This window comes from Anopheles nili, chromosome X (genome assembly GCF_943737925.1).
Source record: "Anopheles nili chromosome X, idAnoNiliSN_F5_01, whole genome shotgun sequence".
Lineage (NCBI taxonomy): Eukaryota > Metazoa > Arthropoda > Insecta > Diptera > Culicidae > Anopheles > Anopheles nili.
The window spans coordinates 5,192,991-5,212,072 of NC_071293.1; the positions used below are offsets into that span (position 1 = coordinate 5,192,991).

Genomic DNA, 19,082 nt, shown 5'->3' on the forward strand with positions numbered 1-19,082 from the left:
ACCATCGAAAGGGAAAACCACAACAAAGGGAATGAAGCGGCGTAATGGAGTACCGCAGAGCCGGTTGAGGCTGTAGCTGAAGCCAGCCGGGAGGATGGGGCGCGTGGATAAAGTTTTCCGCTCGTGTGCCATATCGCCCGAGTTGCGAGGCTCACCCGTGGGTGTGGGTGCGAGCTCGATTCGGACCTTTGGTTGCGATACTTATGCGATCCGCTCGTCCTGGCGCGAATCCTTGGTGTGGGGTATCCGGTGATGAGCCACCCTATTCGGTACCGGGGTATGCCGGTTGGGCTTTCAATTAGAAAACTCTCGCGTAAGCCTGCAGTGCTTGTCGAGTGGCGACCGCAAGGCTCGATCGGTATCATGGTTCGAAATGGGCTAGAAAATAGATATTGTAAAAGTCTCGCTGGAGCGTAACGGTGCGAGGCTACACGGTATGGTGGTCCAGGGGGTGAGGGGAGAAAAGAGGAAGGCTGTGGATGGGGGAGAAGGTTGGTGGGGCACTTGTTGGTGTTTGAATGGAGGAGGATTCTTTTTTTTGCTCCACCAACAAACGTACCGTTCCATGCCTTTCGATATGTTTGCATATTGCATACCTTCCGTGCGCAGTTCGCTCGGTGCAGGTAACGAACTAGCGCAGAATATTGATGACAGACGATAGCTGTTGCTTCGCCAATCATAGAGTGGTTTTAATCAATAGCCTTGCGCTGGGGGAGTTGAAAATAAAATTTACGGTGCTTCGGTGTTAACAAACCAGCAAACTGGAGAGCTGAGCACACCGGTGTGACTTGTTCGGAGATAAGTTCTATTGTCGGAAGCTACCAGCTACCTGGGTTATAAATTCAGCATCATATTTTTATATAAGTATATCAGTTTAGTTGTCGTTCCCAGAATGTCAACATATCTGGCTGATAAGTCACTTGAATCGAGCTAACCTCATCTCATCGCAACGTTAACGAACTCTGATTATTTTCAGTTCAAAATGAAGAACAAAGCTCTCGTCAGCCAGCGAGAGCAACATCATAACCATTTTTTTATAAGTCTAGTCAAAGTTTTCTCAAAAAACCATAAAGGAACCTGCCAGAAAGCTACCGCGACGCTTTTTCTTCGCTTGAAAGGTAGGCAACCCGCTTCGCATAGCAGCTTCCTCGTTCTAGTTATGAAAATTACATCGAAAAGCAGTTAAGACAACTACCTTTTCCACTTCTGCCAGCCTGTAAGCCTTCTCCCTTACACACTCCGGCTGGCGTTAGCTCTTTAAGCGGCTTAAAACGAGCCCGTTCGTTCTCGCGTGTTCCCCGACGTAATGAGTTTTCTTTCCCCCACCCAACGTACTATTTCCAACAAATAATGCACCACCCGTGAGTTGCGTTTCTGGGTTTTTTTTTGCGTTTTGTTTATTTCACAGCGTTTCACAGACTAACATACATGTCTAGTTCGTTTTCTTTTTCTAATCGAATGGGACCGCTTTCTGCTCTGGCGGAACGCTAGAATGGTGGGATGGGCCTGACGACCGGTTGATTTATTCACCGTCTCCGGTACAGAAGCACGAGTAAGCGTTTGGGGGTGAGGTTCAGCCACCGGCAAGTCATTAAGCGAGTACGTACCCTCTGTATGTGCGATAAATTACGCCACCGTGTATGTGCGAAAATTGACTGGTGTGTCGACCGTCGATGCGTCGACCCACGGCACAACGAGCGAGAAAGAGAGAGCAGTACAGCAGTAGATAGATGCACCGGAACTACTGCAGCTACCAACCGGTTGTGGTAGTTTAGCTCCACCGCGGCGACAACTCGCACGCTCGCAGGAGCGATGATAAATGATTGCCTTCCGCGCGAGATGTCGGCGACCAGGCGCAGGCTTGTGGCCTATATGGTCGGTGCCGGTATCACAAGGCGCCTCGCTCAGGCGATGTGGCAGGTCTCACCGGACCCGGATGGGCGCTGCTAGATACTGCCTTTAGGTGATGGCGTCCGGTCGATGTAGTCGAGACTGTCTGCAGGTCCTGGCACGGGAACTGGCACCGTAGGTCGGCTTGTGCTGGCTTGCTCTGGACGCTCACTGATCGTGGCTAGACGATCAGCAGGATCTGCTGGAGGACCTGACACGTGCGAGTTGGCCATCGCCTGATCGAGCTCTTGCTGCCATTCCGACTCCTTCGCTTCCATCGCTTTACGCTTCAGCTCTTTATAGCGGTTGTACACGAGGAACTCTTTCAGAAGCTGCGCGTCGAGTGGGCTGTGCAGTTGGTCGTGGTTCTCCTTGTGTACTGAGCGCTGCTTCGCCAGCCGCTTCTTCTTCTTATGCAGGGGTTTCGTCTCAACGATCATCTCCTCCAGCTCGAGGCTTGGGTCGCAGTTGAGATGATCCTTCGATGGTTTAAACGGTGGGTTAGTGCGCTTGGCAAGCACCCGCTCGAAGTCAGTGCCGCGCAGTAACTTCGTCAGGTGAAGCTCTTTAAGCGTGCTGATGCGTGCCCCTGGATGTACGTTCAACAGCTGCAACAGTGCGTCACAGGATCATGAATCATGAGTGAAAGCATGCGAAGCATCGGAAGGAAGCTTACCTTTGCGAGCAAATCGACGAAATTATCACCCCAATGACGCGGGAAGTGCGGTTGCGTGTTGAGGATGTTTTTCACCTCAGCGAGGGGTGTTGATGAGTGCACGACGAACGGACGTGCTCCACACCGCAATTCGTACGCAACAACACCGAGACTCCACCAGTCGACCGGATAGCTGTAGCCGGCTGCAAAAAAAAAAAAAAAACCAGGGGAACGTTTGCGTTTAGTAGCGCAAAAACTGCATTCGAACTGCAGAACGCTGGCTTATTATATTGTTAATATTTTCACCCTCAGGGAGAGGCACCGACGAGGCTGGCAAGCGTGGCTGCTCGCACGCGGAATTGCAATTTAATGATGTGGAATAATTTAATGGTTTATTGGGTGGGTAGCCATCGTGCCTCCAACTCCACGTGGTTTGCTTTCTCTGCCTTCGTTAGAACATTTCCTGTCAGCAGAAACGAGTACGGTTCGCTGGGGTTCCTGTTTGCTTTTTTTTGTTTTTTTTTTTTAGCAAACCGCTTCCGAGCAACCGTTTAATAAATGATTTTTTGTTGCTCTCTCTCTCTCTCTCGCTCTCTCGCTGGGAATGAGGCTGGCTTAGTGGGGTGGTGGATGTTGCGAAGGGTGGCGATATTAATTGCAGAAAATTATGACCACAGCACCCAGGCGGTGTTTGAGTTTTCCCTTTTTTTGTGTGTGTCTGCGTGCGCGCGCAAGGACGAAGAATACGAGCACAAGGGGTGCCATTTTCTCGATCCGCTTTCCCGACTACTTACCGATTTCTTCTAAGGCACACATAAATACTTCCGGAGCCATGTACGGCTTGGTGCCGGACATGCTGCAGGCGAGCCCGTCCGGGGGTAGGCGAGTGGCGATGTTGAAGTCCGTCAGATGCGCATGTCCTGGGCAGCGTGAAGGAAAGGCAAAAAAAAAAACAGAGCCAGAAAGAGAAAAAAAAGGGGGGGGGAAAGACAATTAGACATGCTCACTTCCACCGCCCGCAAGCGATCCACAGCACGCGCGTTAATTAACTGAGCCTGGTGCTTTTTCGCTTCAAAAACACAACCCCATACTGCTTGGAAACAACGCATCCGTTTCCGGTTGGTGGCACAAGAATAACAAACCTGTGCACGGCGGCAAACGCGGCTTCGATTGGAAGGACCTCAGAAATCAGTGCCCCTATCGAACTCGTCTATGCTACCTCTAACTGCTGTGCTTCTTCTGTTTGCTTTGAGTTTGCTTTTCTCCGATTTTCCACGCCACACCCCCGACAACAGGACAGTCACGTGTCCTATCTCAATACACCCGCTGGAGGACCACTTGCCATGGTGAGGCACACTTCAGACGCGCCAAAGATTATGAACGTAGAATGGCAAGCGTATGGGCGGGCTTTTCTTTGCTTTCTTTCTTTTCGACTATTACCCGCGTTTGGGCGCAATTGGCTTGTTTTTCTTTCCGCTCGCTCGTGACGGTTCGTCTCGAAAAAAGAGTAGAAAAAAAAAACGAAATCGTCCTGCCACGATGGGGGAAACATTCCCGCACGGTGATGGACCAATCGGTGCCGCTCGAGAAAATAAAGCTTCGAGCGGAAAATCAAACAACTCGCGAATCAACAACCTTTCGAGGGAGCCTTCCAAAGTTTGGGAAGGTTTCTGCTGCCGTACCGGGCATTATGCGTCGCGTGGAAATGGCGGTGAAGTTGTTTGCTCTTCGGCGGTCGTTTTATTTCCGCAAGTTCCGACGACGGTATGAGAAATTTTAATTGGTAAGTTTTCCCCAAAGTCAACGGAAAATGCTCCGTGGACGTTTCACAATGCTTCTCACGGCGATCGATCGGCGGGAACTATTTTGCGATTACTGGCATGAATTTTTCTTCATTTTCCGATCGATGTTGGGTCGTTTGTCAGTGGGGAGGATGTTTGAAAGTGCCCGCGAAAGCCCTGCAGCTCTGCTCTGCGAGAGCATCCGCGTGGTGGCAAATAATGATGATTGAAATAAATGACCACTCCAAACCGCCTATCCAATTCCATTTGTGGTCCGATCGGTGAGCCTCCCGTGGTCAGGAGCCTCACTTAAAATCCCATTTCCCGGGTGCTAGGCCGGCCTCGGGCGGTCATAAACCGGCTCGCAAGTGCGTAGTTAAGAATTCTAAAGCTCTCCGGGTTGGCGCATCATCCGGGGCTCTCAGGATGCGAGATCCTTTTCTTTTTTTCCGCGAATTCCGAACGCTTAGCCTATGTTTGGTTCCACTTTCGAGCCAAGAGATGGTCTGATGTCCCGTCAGGGACTCGTCGAACGTGATCCTGATCCTGCGGGCGCACGGTTGGCGTTTATTTCCTAATTTTATGGCACTCCCTGGAAAGCGCCACGAAAAGGTGCGACAGGCGGGCATGTGGGTGAACTTTCTCGACTGGTAAAATGGGTGGCTGCCACATGCAAGCGAGGGGAAGCTCCACCCTTGTAGGTTCAAATTCCGAGAAATACCGGAAAATCAACGGATTAAGGTGAATCTCGCATAAACGGCGTCACGCAATCTTTGTGCCGTATCGTCCTACCGAAATCGCGCGCCCGCCGGTGGTGGGAAAATGGAAGGAAAAAAAACCATCCCCTTCACGGTACCATTTCGGGACTCCCTCCCTGGTTGTTTCGTGTGCGTAACGTCGTAAAACAAAAGCACACACGCGCACACACCGTGGAAACGAGAACGAGAGCAACCCGCCATCTTTGACGGCACCGGAGCCCGTCGGGAAGGGTCGCTAGGGAATAATAAAGGGAAAAATATCTCCTTTATTACTGTCATTTTCCCATTTCGGCACCATTCCCGGGGAGCCGGAGGCCGGTGGCCGGGGGCATTGATGTTGCAGCCAATTGAAACCGGCCGGAAGCTCGGCAAAACCCGGAAGCGTCCTCAGGGATGCCGCCAAGGTCGAGCGGCTGTGTACGTGATCGTGCTCGATGGCTGAAGGATGACGCGCGGCTAGCGATAATGGGCGGGAGGGGGTTGAGAAGGGGGTGGATTTTTTCGCATTTGTGGACGTGCTCCGATTGCCGAGAGGCTCGAGTTGTTGGGGTTTGTGTCGTCGATGCGTCATATTGTCAAAAAATGTCGAGTGAATCTTAAAGCGGAGAAAAAGGGCGCCAGCCTTTTTTATTTCCTATTTTTTGCTCACCCTCTTGAAACCCCAGCACACACAGACACGAGCTCACATACGAAGGCCCGGAGAACGGAGAGGGTCGAGGAACAGAGAGACATTTGACATCCGAATGGTACCGTTAGATCTGTTACCATTAGAGCAACTGCAGGATGTGGACGGGCAACGGGAGCACATTAAGAAATATTTGTATGTTAATAAGGGTCGCTGGGCTGCCAGAAAGGATGGGGAGAGGAGGAGGGGAGGGGTAATGGTTTAAAATATTTTTCAACTATCCCAGCATTCCAGTGGGGCTCTTGGAGTGCGGTTTGAAGACGCGACCGCACGTCAGAAGAGACGGGAAAAATATGGAAAATGTGTATGCAAAACCCCTAACGGTTTCCCAGAGGGTGAGGAGACCGAAAAGCTAGGGGATCGGGGATGGAGAGGTTGGGTGAGATTTGCGGTTTTCCGGCAAGCGATTCGAATGCTGCGTCTCAAAACAGAGCATGCAGATTTTTTGGCGACATTCCGATGAACTGATAAGACCCTGGAACGGTTGACAGCAGACAGCTGACGTCTTGCAATGGAGCGGTGCCGTGTAAGTAGCGGAGCATTTAGTGCGTTGATTTATGGGACAAATGTTTGACACATTCCTCAGTAGTGGTGACCACAGTGGCATTCGGCATGATGATAACTGACCGCTACTAGCTGTCAGTTTGGGACACACCTGTCAGCTTGGGGTGAAAAATCAAATTCATACGAATTCCAACCCATTTTCTAGGGGTTTATTAAAGAGACATTATCAAGTGATTATCTCCTTGAAAGACGGGAATTCGTAACATAAAGAAAATAGTGTTTTAAAGGATGCATTGTTAAATATCTTTCATTTGCTTTTGTTGTTATAACATTCAGGAGCTGTCAAAGAAGCAAAACAAAATGCGTTTGCAAACCGGTCTATTCGAACTTTAGCTCTAAGGAACCATGGAGAGGATCTCGGAAACGAAACGGGAAATGGCATTCTTGATCCCATCTCTAGGCACCAGCTCAAGATAATTGCCAAACTGTTGTGGCTCTAAAACTGCAGCTTCATGGCACACGATTTAGTTCCACCGTACTGCCAAGCATCCTTCGCATGCGAAGGTATTAAGCCGGAAGGCGTCCCACGTGGTGGAGACCCTCTCGATAACAAATTGCTTCCCCAGCCCCAGTAGGGATCCCTTTTAATGAAATCACGTCCTCGGGCACGGGCACCCGCCGCAGCTACTAACCGCACACGCAGGCTCGATTTGAAGTGTGCAATTCGGAAAATAATCATCTCTCCAGTGTCAAGCATCCACTGAGCTGGGCCGTGATATTCGCTGCCTCACCCAGGCAACCAAACCGGTGTGGCAGTCGGCCCTACCACCTGCGCACTCCTCACGCATGCAAACACCGTAACCGATCCTGGCGGCGAAATCCGACCGAGAAAGCTTCCCTGCGTGAATCCAGCCCACACGGAGGGGGTGGGTGGACCGGAAAGGACGACCGTCAATTGATTGGAAAATTGGATCCAATCGCACGGGAAGCTATTACTCGACGGCTTGCCGCTTCTTCTCTGTCCGAGAAGCTTCGCTTCTTTTCTCATTCGTGCTCATGCTGGCTCGCTTCCACCGCGCCGGCATCAATGGCGCATTGTTCGAGGCGATGAAAAATCGGAACACGCGTCGTGAGGGTTTTTGCCGTTTCCGGCACCGGTTCGTCTTTTATATGAATGTGTTTTATTCTTGGTTTTGTTTCAACCCCAAAACGGCGTGCATTTGGTGGCGCTGGTGGATGCGAGTCCTTGTGTTTTTTGCTCCTCGCGGTAGAGGAGCTTTGTTTTGTGGCCAGAGTTTCGTGTTTCGTAGAAGAATGAAGCGTGCAGTTTGCTGTAGTAGCTGTATAATATGAAGAGCGCTGTTAAAAAAAAGGGGAAAAATCCGTCCAGGAAGAGCACAAAAAGTGTCTTCATTGGACCATGGTCGCGTGGTTGGATTGGTCCGAAAAGTTGGTGGTGGAGATTAACATGCAACCAGAGCTGGTAATTCACGTCCACGAGGTAGATAGACCCATAAGTGGTGGTGCATTTATAACGTGTTGTGCGCGTGCAGCGGTTGCCGACTAACAATGCAGGATTTAGATGTTAATGCACATGCAACCATGATTTAATGATGAACCAGGTCAAATTAATCCGCTTTACTATCGAAAAGTCAATTCTAAAGGCTCAAAGTCTATGCTTTCTATCGCGCGAAACGTGGAGAAGATTGACAGAGGATATTGCATTGAATTACATCAATTAATGTCACTTTGACAGCTGAGCACCACAATGCAAGTGTTGTTGGTGACTCCCTCAAACAGCGATCTTGTATTCAACATTGTTTGCGGTATTTCTCGCCCATTGAAACTCGAACCAAACAGCTGAGATTATGCAAAGTTTGTAAAGTTCCCGAGGGACATGAATAAAACGAGCTTACGATGGGGTTTTTGTTTGCTTTTTTTATGCCACAATACGCAAGACCAGATGGGGACGATTCTTGGCGATGAAGTACAGCATATCCTTTTCCGGTGCAAAACTCCGGAGAAACACAAAGCGAGAACAAAAATGTAGTTCAAAACCTACTTGCTAGTCAAATGCGCGTTGTGTCGGTTGTGGAGGAAACTTTACCACTAGGAACTAGGAACAAAACTCCATCAAACATTCATCAGCTAAAAGCCGACTACTTCCTACAGGGAACAGAGAGAAAACAATTTTGCATATGCTTGCTTATGGTTTAGATTTCGTGTTTGCGCTTTATCGTTTAATGAACTTATTGTAGCTTCTTATAAAACTCCAATAACTTCTGTTGATTCCGTGCATTGACATTTGCGAGATTAGAAAATAAGGAGCGTAAGCCATTCCTTTCTCGAAACGAGCTGAAGGTAAGCAAGGAAGGAAGCTATTAAAACATCATGTGATAAAATCCTTTTTGTTAAAACTGCAAGTATCTTCTACCGGACCTGGCTATTCGATATTGCAATGTCCTTTTTCCGTTACGACAGCTCTCACAACTCTCGCAGAGTATTTTTTCGGCCTTTACTTAGGCCATGACCCACACTAAAGCAACAGTCCCATCAACAGTTGCGTCAAATAATGCGCCAAATGCCCGGTAGGCTCCCAGATGGCGAGCAGGTGTGATTTTAAGCTCCCTCATCCCGATATATAAGCAAGGAAGATTATTACAGTTTGCGACGCGTTTTAAACCGTATTCTACGTGCGACAATCTCAACGGAAGCGGGCACATTACCGGCACCTTTGGGCCACGTTAGAGTGGACTTTTATCACCTTCTCAACTCGGTTGCCGTGTTTCGCATTTCACTTCATAAAGCCGAATAAAGAGCGCACGCGGGAAAATGGTGGAAAACCCCGGAAGCACGGAATCGTCGGTCTTATTTCGCATTTTATAGCCCCACCAGGCTGTCTGTGTTTGAGTGTGTGTTGCGAGTGGATAGGTTTGCGTTTCCTATTACTCGTTTGCCCTTGCACCGGTTTCAAGGAGCCACTCACTCACCCACACAGTCCAAGAGCAAGGATCCAGCCCGGAATGGGGGAGTGGGTAATGAGCTTACCGATAATTTCATTACTCTTTTCTCCGCCTTCCAACCAGCTCAAATGCAACCGCTGGCTGGAAGCCGATTGTGACCAGTCGGAAAGTTTTCCCACCCCTTTCGACGGTGGCAGCTGTCGGAAAGGTTGAAAAATCGCATCCAAGGCAACTTCGCCATCGAATAAGGGGGCCCAGCGTTTTCCCGATGCAATGCCCACCCGCTGGAGGGCGATTGCGTTTTCATCGGTCATGCTTTCGCTCAAGTTTTGCTGCTTTCGATTAGCTCGAGTTTCACCCCGTTCCACTCGAGGTCCGGCTGCAAGTCAATCTAATAAATTAATTGCTTTTTGCCCCCCGGTTGGCGAGTGAGGTACTGGGCGCCTCCATCGCGGGAAAAGTGCCGTCAAATTGAAACAATTAATATCCTTTCCGTTCTGGCGTGGACAGGCTGGGTTTAAATGCGCTTCGGCACCGCAACCAACGTGGTTGGGTGAAAATGCAGGACGAAAGCGTCGTTGCGTGTCCTTTGTGGAGTGCTGGTTGTATGCTTTTAGCTGCAAGTTCGTTGTCTCACACAATAGTGGCTCATAACATGTGCTTTAAGTAACGTTGTATGCATCTTGTTGAGGTGTGTTTAAGCCTTTGCAAATGCCTTATCATAGTGAAAGAAATCCTTCACACTGTCCTCGAATGTGCTGCGCTGCATGTATTTAAGTTTTTTTTTGTAGATTTTCGCTTTCCTTGCCATATATTTTCACACTCTTTCACGCCAACATTTTCGCCCACCGTTTCTCACCGTTGCTCGCAATTAGAAAGTAATCCATTGAATGCTGTGTTGTTTACTCACTGTGAGCTTTCCTTTTTTCTCACCCCTCGCACGTTGTTTTCCTTTCTTTTTTTCCTTCGTCCCACCACACATTAGCCCGGATCGTTTCCACGGGACCCTGGAAAACCCGCTGCGTAACGAGCAAAACGGTAAACCGCATGGTATTAAATCTCGGGCGGCTTCACGTTCCCGCTGGGAAATCGTGGCTGCCCCTTCCTTCCTCCCTCCGGTGTAACTGGTTTTCGCTTGCACCAAAACCGAAAGGATTATGCTAAATTTTCTCGCACCCAGTGCGCCTGATACACGTTGACAGTTTGTTGCGTTGTTGCGGTTTACGGACCGGTTGGCGTTTTTTTTTTACTTTCATTTTTCCCTACTTCCGGTCCCCTCGTACACGGACAGCGAAGGGGAGAGGGGTGGTGCTGTAGTTTTTTTTCTCTTCATCCTCCCAACCACTCACTTCCTGCTCGGGTGCAGTTCGGCCGGGTGAGCTTTTCCTTCGCTTGATGCATCACGAAGTGTCGCAATAAAAAGAAGAAAAAAAAAGGAACAGAAAGAAAGAAAACGGAACATCTCTTCATCATTGCAACCCCTTTTCCGCGCTTCCTCTTCTCCTCCCACGATGGCCCTGCTGCCCTGGATGACGCAACTAGCGCTTTTCATCGGTTTTAGTTCGCTAGTGGCCATAAAATATGCAAAAACAATTTCCCGCTCTTGACCGGTTTCAAACGGGGCGCAGCATAACAAACGAAACCTAGCGAAGGAATAAAACACCGTCGGGAGGACGCAAAACAGGGACGCCTCTCACTGAGCTGTTGACGGGGACGGGGGGGGGGGGGGGGGGGTGGAGGGAGGTGTGGGTGGTGAAAAGCCAGGGAGAAGAGGAATTGAATTGTTGCGAGAGGGGTGCGAAAAGGATCGGCGAATGGAAGGGTGGGAAATTGTTCTATTCATCCCGATGTTTGCTTCCGCGTTTGCAACCTCCCCGCACCACCACCCATTGACACCCCCAACCCCCCACCCCGCAACCAACAACCCCCACCGGTGAAGTGCGCGCTGTTTGTTTGCTCTCTTGTTCGAAACGAAATAATAATAATACAAGCAACAGTATAGGCAAACAAAAAAAAAAAACTAGAAAACATCCTTCTTCCGAGGTTGCGCTTTTTTGCCTTAATCCACCCGCCCTCCCGCTCTCCCCAACTCTCCCCAACTGCTGCCTCTCCACACCCCACGGCCCTTACAATCGAACGGTCAGCGGGCGGCAAGGGCTTCATTCCACGTTTCCTTCTGCTTGTTTCGCGCTTGTTCGCTTCTTTCGCGTTTTGGTGATTGTTCCTTTTTTTGCTTTTTATGTTTCATCCACTTCCCGGCATTTTTCTCTCGGCTCTCTTTTCGCGAAAACTTCCCCACGGACCGAATCAAACCGGGAAACCGTTTAACGCGCGCTGCCCACAGGGTGGACAAGTTGATGGAAGGAAGGAAGAAGAAAGGGGGGGGGGGGGGGGGGAAATTTTCATTCCCCTTCGCTCTCGCTCTCTCTCTCCTTTGTGCGCTTTCATTTCCTTGTCCAGCTGTGTTGACTTTTCGGACTAATATTGTGCCCCCCCCCCGTTTTTCCCGGTTTTTCTCCTTCTGTCACTCAGCAGGAGCTTAACAGGGTGACCGTTCGGGCGTTCGCTGCAATATTATCATTTTTCGCCCCTCCCCGCCACTGCCCCAGGACCCTCCTCCTCACCCATCCCCGCTCTGCCATCGATCTGGTGCGCTTCTATTTGCAATCGGATGGATGTCTTTTTTATTTTCTTCTCTGCGCTTCAGTTTTCCTCCCCATTCGGGTTCGGGTGTTTCATTTGATTGTTTCATGTACTTATTTGCTGGCCGTTTCCGTGCCCTTCGCACCCTCCCATCCCATCCCAACACACACACACTTTGCCCCGCTCTTCACCGATGATGGGCGTGTTTATTGATTTGGATTCGCCCCGGGAGATTTCGGGCCCCGAGTCTGTGTATTATTCAAAGTTGTCTACGCGATGCTTTGCAACGGTCAGCCGACGGGAGGCGAGGAAGGGTGTGTGTGTGTGTGGCACAAATGGATTTCCATTCGAATTTCCAAATGATTGCAATACTTCACATTCCACCCCCGCTTAGCGCGGTTGAGGGACGTGGCTCGCCCCAATCCGCCCTTTCGGATTTAGGGTGGTTTGTTTGCGTTTTCCGCCCATGTTCTGACCCATTTTCCTCCTCCCAACCCGGAAGTTTAGCGAGCGCGCGTTCGCTTCTCGATGAAACGAAAATGAAGTGACAAAACCGGCCACCGGAACAAAACCACGCACTCCGTTTGGTGCGCAAGAAAAGAAAGTTGCTTCCAGGGTTTGGCATTTTCTTCGCATTTTCCAGCACGCGTGTGCTCCGCACCTGAACGGGCGCACCCCCACGCTAAGGATAATAAACAATGCCAAAAGGCGGTGCTGCAAAACTGCGCACTGGAAGATGACATGAATAATCAATTTTCACGCCGGCCAACCGGAATGAATACATTTTCGCGCGCGCTGACCAGCAGCCAGAGCGAGATGGCAGCTGCAACCCCGGGGAAACGGGATTATGCATGTAAGACGGTAGATTTATCGCTGCTTCAATCGGCTCCCCGTGGAGGGGTGGTTTGAAAATGGCTACCGCTCAAATGGAGAGAGTAGCAGTCATTTTGGCGCGTGTCACGCATTAGCATACATTCAAACGCCTGTGGGTTGATTCGCGCCTACCGAATAGGACCTCGAATAAAGCGCCCGTTGAAGCACGGATGTTGGAGGTGAATGGAACACCCTTGGTTTGGTTGTGACAGCAGGCAGCTTGATGGCGTGTTTTGTCAGCGGCAGCGCTCGACCGAGGGCTGAATTCGGTGAAAGGGTTCTGCTAACATCGCAACCGAATGCGAATGGTGCCCATTTGGCTGGGTAGATTGAAGACGCCATTCTGCGCCCGTTGTCGGTTTCTGTCAATCTTGAGCCAAGGGCACAATGGAGGGCAGGGAAAATAAACTCTCCAGCCGCCTTTCCTTCATCGGTTGCACAGAAACATCGCCCTTTAGCGTGGCGATGGGATGGAGGCGATAAAATTATGAAGATGATTGTCAGTTCATATTTTAATGCTAGTCCGGGTGGTGAAATTGGAATGTAGATTGGAATGCCGATGTTATCGGGAGGGTAAATAATGTCACATGAAGTTGCTGATGGTAAATTTTGCCTGGACGTTTTCAAGCAGCCTAAAAATGTATCCTCAACAAGATATGTAGCCACCAGTTCAATTGCAAAGCCTCCAAATGTCCTGTTTGAAGCCATTATTGTTTAGTACGCAAAATGGTGCAAATTTATCAAAAAGAATCTTTCTAATTTTGGATGAAAATAATTTCATTAAGAACAAATCAACTTACCTTCCTCATCCAGCAGTATGTTGTCCGGTTTGATGTCTCTGCACGAGTAGCACGATTTATCGAACGTTCGTATCCGGTATGAAACGAGAAGAAAAAACAACACTTAAGCGTGATGCTAAATTGAACCACTTCAGGACACTGTTGAGAGAAAAAATTAAATTAAAATTCTTTGGAATAATAATAAAACCGATCTGAACAACGCTCGCCATGGTTTGGTTTCTTACTCAGCTCACAAAATTCAACCTCATCAGAATGGAATGGAAAAAAGGGGGCAAAATGAGAGGCATAAACAGAAGCAAGAGCATACAAAAAATAACAAAAAGTTAATGATTTAACCCGTACTGTCAATAAAGAGCAGCTCATTACCCCAGAATCCCGTCTGTTCGCTTCGGTTTCAGCCTGCTTCCGATGAATCCCGTCCGGGGAGTGGGATGTATTAGAAAAAAAACTTTTTAATTGCTATTTTAGCCAAACGGCTCGAGGCGTACACGAGTGGCGTGGGATGTTTCTCACTCTCGCAGGAAGCGAAAAAAGAGCATTAAACCCGAATATGGTGCGGGCGAGGATGTTTTTCAACTCATCCCCTCTTCAACTCAACAGATGGATCATGGCTCCATATTTATCCGGAAGCGTACGTTTATAATTAATGGAAAACTACGTGCTAATTGGTTGATTGAATCCGAAGCAACGCTGAGATCGTTTTGGCCTCCTTTTCTGGATGGCTCGTGGCACAATCTGACGGTAACAGATTCACGCGTTTTATCGAGTGGATAAAAATGGCTTTCCACCCCGGGAGGATGATGCGGGTAAGGATGTTTTCTGCACTGCTTTTCTCTCTACTAAATGTCAAACAATCAACGCTAAATCAAGGTGACAAATGTCAAAATGAAGTATCCGCAATAGAGAAGAGCGAAGGAGAAGCTAAATTCGTAATATAACAAACAACGATGGCTTTGGTAGCTTCCGGGAAAGCCCACCCCCTAGCGGAAGTGATTTAAAATGTATTTGTCCATCAGCGATGACATCCGGGTTTTCCTTTCTCCACTTTGCAAGACGTACATCACGTTGCGAACGTTACGCATTGTTCGAAGTCGACCGTAGAATGTTTAACAAAAAATTGAAGCAAACAGGAGAACGAAGGAAAAAAATGCAAAATGAGGGAAAATCCGTGGCGCATGTTGGGCCACGGTGAAATTAAAGTCCCATAACGCAACCATCGGAAACTGTCGGTTCGCGTCCGGTTTCTTAATTATTTCCACCTCCCTTTTGCCGGTCCCATTTGCAAACCGCAACCGGCACCGATGGAAGCGCCCAGTGCCCGGTAAAACAACAGTGTGAAAACCCCGACCCAGAGGGGGGCAAGGTCGGGCGGCAAGGATGATACATAAATAATGATTATTATGAGTGTGACCTGGCGCGTGCGCCTGGCCCCCAAACCACCGCAACGATACGTGATGCCGCCGGAATTGCCGATCCCGCTCCGAAGGACCTGCACGGCACCAAGGGGGTTGGGAGGGCGTGAGAGGGAGAGGGTGCGATGAGAAAAGTTTTATCCCATCGTCTACGGTGCGGGCGGTACCGTATTTATATGTAAATCTGATTAAATCATTCCACCACCCTCCCCTCCCCCCCCCGAACCGACCCACCGGAGGAAGGAAATGTGCGTGAATATTGTATTATCGCCATCGACTCTCGCGCACGAGGGTTGGCGTCGTGGTATGTGATAATGATATGGATGCAGGACGAAAACACGAGCTGGGGGAAGGGGTGGTGAGGGGGGGCGGGGAATGGTGGTTGGGAAAAGTCGAGCCCCAAGGGCGCTAGACGATCGCGTGTCTAATCCCGCGGCGTTTTCCGTGCGCACTTTCCCGTGGAAAGCCCGAAGGTCCTGCCCTTTCTTGTGTGCGTTCTTTGAACCATGCCACGGGGGAGGGAAAAAAAGGGGTTTCGAAAAGCGGCAGGGTTGGCTATGGTTGAGTAACACGATTACGCCGTCACGATTCACCTTTTTCCTTCGCCTTTTTCGTCAAAACCCGCTTCCCGGTCGGGTTGCGGTTGTGGAGGGAAGTGAAGGTTGGAGCCGAAATTTGGTCGGTTTGAAATTCAATCATCACCGCGCCATTGAATGGTGGTGATTGATGAAGTGGTTTCGGTGGCTCGTCAACGGCGAAGATAAACAATCGAATCGCGTCTACATCCCTTTTATTTGGGTGTCTCTTTCCTTCGCTTGCTTTTCCTGTATGCGCTTCTCACTCCTTTGGGAAAAAGACTCAAAACTGAGGGATTCATTTACACACTGGGATGAACGTGTATGTGTGTATGTGTGTGATTGTCAACAGCGTGACGAATCACACAAAACCCCGCACGATTTGACGATTTTAATGGGATTGTTTTTCTTTGGCAAGGGATTGTGGTTTAATTTGATTTTGTTTTGTATTCTGAGATTCAAATAACGCGTTCTCGCAATCATCGTTGCATAGCACATTCTAAGAAGCAACCACGTGTACCGAAGCTTGCAGCACATTATCCCTGGAACAACACCTTTCCGATGGCCGGAAAATGGCCGGAAAAGCGGCCTGGTTGGACGATAAATTATGCCCGAAAACAGTGCCGACCGGGTGGTGGAACAAAAACCGGACACTTATCGACGATCGCGGGCACATTTCCACCAAGGGAGGAGGGGCACGCACCCACCTTATCTTTTCGTCCTATCGAAGCAGGACAATGGAAGGATGCGAGACACGCGAGGGACCATGTAAACCGCCCAAGGACACGCGCGAAAGCGACCGATGCGTCCTGCCAGGCAGCGTGTGAGCGCTAGCGTGTGTATACACTAGCGGGGGAGATAATCTACCGGCGGCAAGGGCAGACGGTGTGGAACATCCTAGTTGACATCCTGGCATCCGTTCCCACGGGGGACCTCACTACCCGGCGGGTCGACGTGACGCTATTTGTGGAATAATTTGTGTCCTCCAGCCGGGAGCGGCTTTCGCGGGAAATTGCGAGACGGTGAGGAAAAATAAATAATCCATTCTCCCGCGCCCCTCCCCCCCCCGTTCCACCTCCCCAAGCCCACCCTCCTGCCCCGCAGAACGCAAAATGGCAGCGGTAGCGATCCTGACGAATGATATTCATTAAAACATCACAAAAAGGAATCGCTCACCCACACGCCGGCTCCGGTGATGGGTGATGGGTGATGGTGGGAGGAACGTGGTGGAAAAGAAGGAAGGGAAAGATGGAAAAAGGCAACAGAGGAGAGGAGGGAATCAATTACGGTGAGCTGTACACATATTGTGTAGTGTGTTTCTTCCGGTCGTTCTTCCGATGCCATTATGTCGCAGGAAGTCCCCGAGCGGGGATGGATTTGTGATGGATACGTCGACACAAAAGAAGCTCTCGTGGGGTGGTCGGAAGGGAGGGGAGATGGCTGAGGGTGGGAGTGGCACGGCGTAGGAAGGCTGAGGGAAAATGAGACCGTTGTGAATGCGCGGTTGTAGCGGGATGCGGTTGAAGGTATCGTTAATGGTGCTGGTGCTTCGGAAGATTTGTTGCCCCACAACACACCCTTCCGCTGGTTCTACCCTTGCTCGTACCCTTCTCTTCTAACTCCCTCCCCGTTCGAGCAACGTGATGACGAGCAAACGCATGGGCGGGCGCGTGCACTTGTAACCGACATGGCAAAAGCGTGTGTCAGTCCAATTTCGCAACCCCACGTGACAGAGGAAGGAGAAAAAGAGAGGGAAGGGGGGGGGGGGGCGAGTGAGAGAGGAGTTGGCAGAGATGGGAGTGTATGAAAAATAATAATAATAATAGCAATGGGGAAGCCAGCGAGGTTCGATTGGCTCCTGACTGGGCAAGGTCCTGGGCAAGGTGGAACTGGAACAGCCGAGCGAGGATTAAACCGTCCACACGTGCGAGCTTACGTGAGGCTTCACCCTCTCACCCCCCCCCCCCTTTCTCTCCCCCTTCATCCCTCTGCAAGCTTTTTGTGGCTTTGTGGCGTGCCCTTCCACTGGGCCATTCGGGCTCGAAGAAAACGTCGCAGTTATGAGCAATCGACAATGCGATTACTTACCACCCGCGGACCGGTGGCGCCCCACAACCGTGTCCTTGCGATGTCGAGCAGGTGAGCAGACGAGGCTAGCAGCCAGTTCAACCGCCTCAATCAATTCACAGATGGGCGGGATTTATGCGTTTGATTGCGAGCTGTCAAAAAGGGGTGAAAGAGGGAAAGCGATGGTGAGCGGGGGGGGGGGGGAGGAGGAGGGAGGGTTGGTAGTGAGGTGGGTGGAAGAAAAGAAGCGCGAGCCAGAGCCGACCTAGATGGCCCGCGCAGGTAGGGGTGTCGAAATAATGCGAGACGAGATTGTGCCCGCGATCGGGACTTTCCCACCCTTCGATTTCATCCCCTATTTGGGGGGGGTAGGTGGGGGGGGGGGGGGGTGTAATCGCATCATAATGGTGGCACGTTTCATGACCCTCGCGATCTATGTTGCGACACTTACGGGCTCCATGCTTGTGCTGTCAAAATGTCAGCCTAGGCCGATGGAGGCGCCCAGTCGTGGCATCCGATGGAGACGCCTGGTGGCGCACGCCTTGAAGTGAAACCGATTCGCAACGATGGCTGCTCTGCCTCTCTCTCTCGTCCTTTACCACACCATGGGGTGGTATTTCCCAGTACGTCCACCATCGCAGAAACATTTCCAATTTGACGTGTGGCGTTTTATGTCATGCTTTTCCTCGGATCGCCTCCCAAAAGATTGTTGGAAATTGTTTTAAAATTCATGCATGCACGTATCCGTGTGAGCGAGGAAGGGTTATTTTTACGAAAGAAAGGATATAAGCAAAAAAAAAACCAGCCCCCACGCCTGAAAAACACTCAACATTCGCAGGTACTTGACGTGAGCAAGAGCAAGACCGAGAAGGGAAAGAGAAATAATATGGAAAAAAAAACCTCCCTGAAATTGTGACAGAAATGTTTGTCTCTGGTGGGTTTTTTTTTATGTTTGCTTTTTTCGCCTCATTTTTACATGCTATCCGCACACACGTGCACGTGAGCCACACCATAGCAGCTGACTCGCGGGACGAACCGGTTACGAAGGGACATTCGGGGCGAATAATACGTGCCAAATGAAATATTCATAAAGCCAGCGCAAATATGCGACGGAAGCGAAAGGATTTCATTTACGTCCTTTACGTCCCGATTATCCTTTTTGCGCTGTGCATGGTTTTTCGATGTACCTTCCAAATCCACGCTTCACTCGCCCTCTCTTGCCTTCGCCCTGTGTGCCTGCGTGTTGGTAAGAAAACAGTGAATCCATGATTCAATTTGTAATGAAAAATGTAATCTATCAACATTAGTCTGCGCGTACGATCTGCGAGCAGGATTAAGGACCCGCGCTTGCAGCTGATGCAGCAGGGGGACATTTTGCAAAGTGATCCGATGTCGATGGAGGGGCGAGTTGGCGCTGAAGTGAAGGTACACGGAAAAGGAGTTTATTCCGGAGCGAAACGCCAAATAGGCACCATG

At 50.0% G+C, this 19,082-nt stretch overlaps 1 protein-coding gene across 1 annotated transcript in view; it reads right to left on the minus strand.

Moving 5' to 3' along the window:
- Positions 1 to 1,394: 1,394 nt before the first annotated feature.
- LOC128728641 (serine/threonine-protein kinase 32A) overlaps positions 1,395 to 19,082 on the minus strand; it is a 39,545-nt gene continuing 21,857 nt past the window's right edge. The window contains exons 6-9 of the mRNA XM_053822272.1: positions 13,553 to 13,590; positions 3,340 to 3,465; positions 2,567 to 2,748; positions 1,395 to 2,498 (exon numbers count right to left, since the gene is read on the minus strand). Of these exons, the coding sequence (XP_053678247.1) occupies positions 1,947 to 2,498; positions 2,567 to 2,748; positions 3,340 to 3,465; positions 13,553 to 13,590 (898 nt within the window). The 3' untranslated portion in view covers positions 1,395 to 1,946. The remainder of the gene's footprint in view (positions 2,499 to 2,566; positions 2,749 to 3,339; positions 3,466 to 13,552; positions 13,591 to 19,082) is intronic.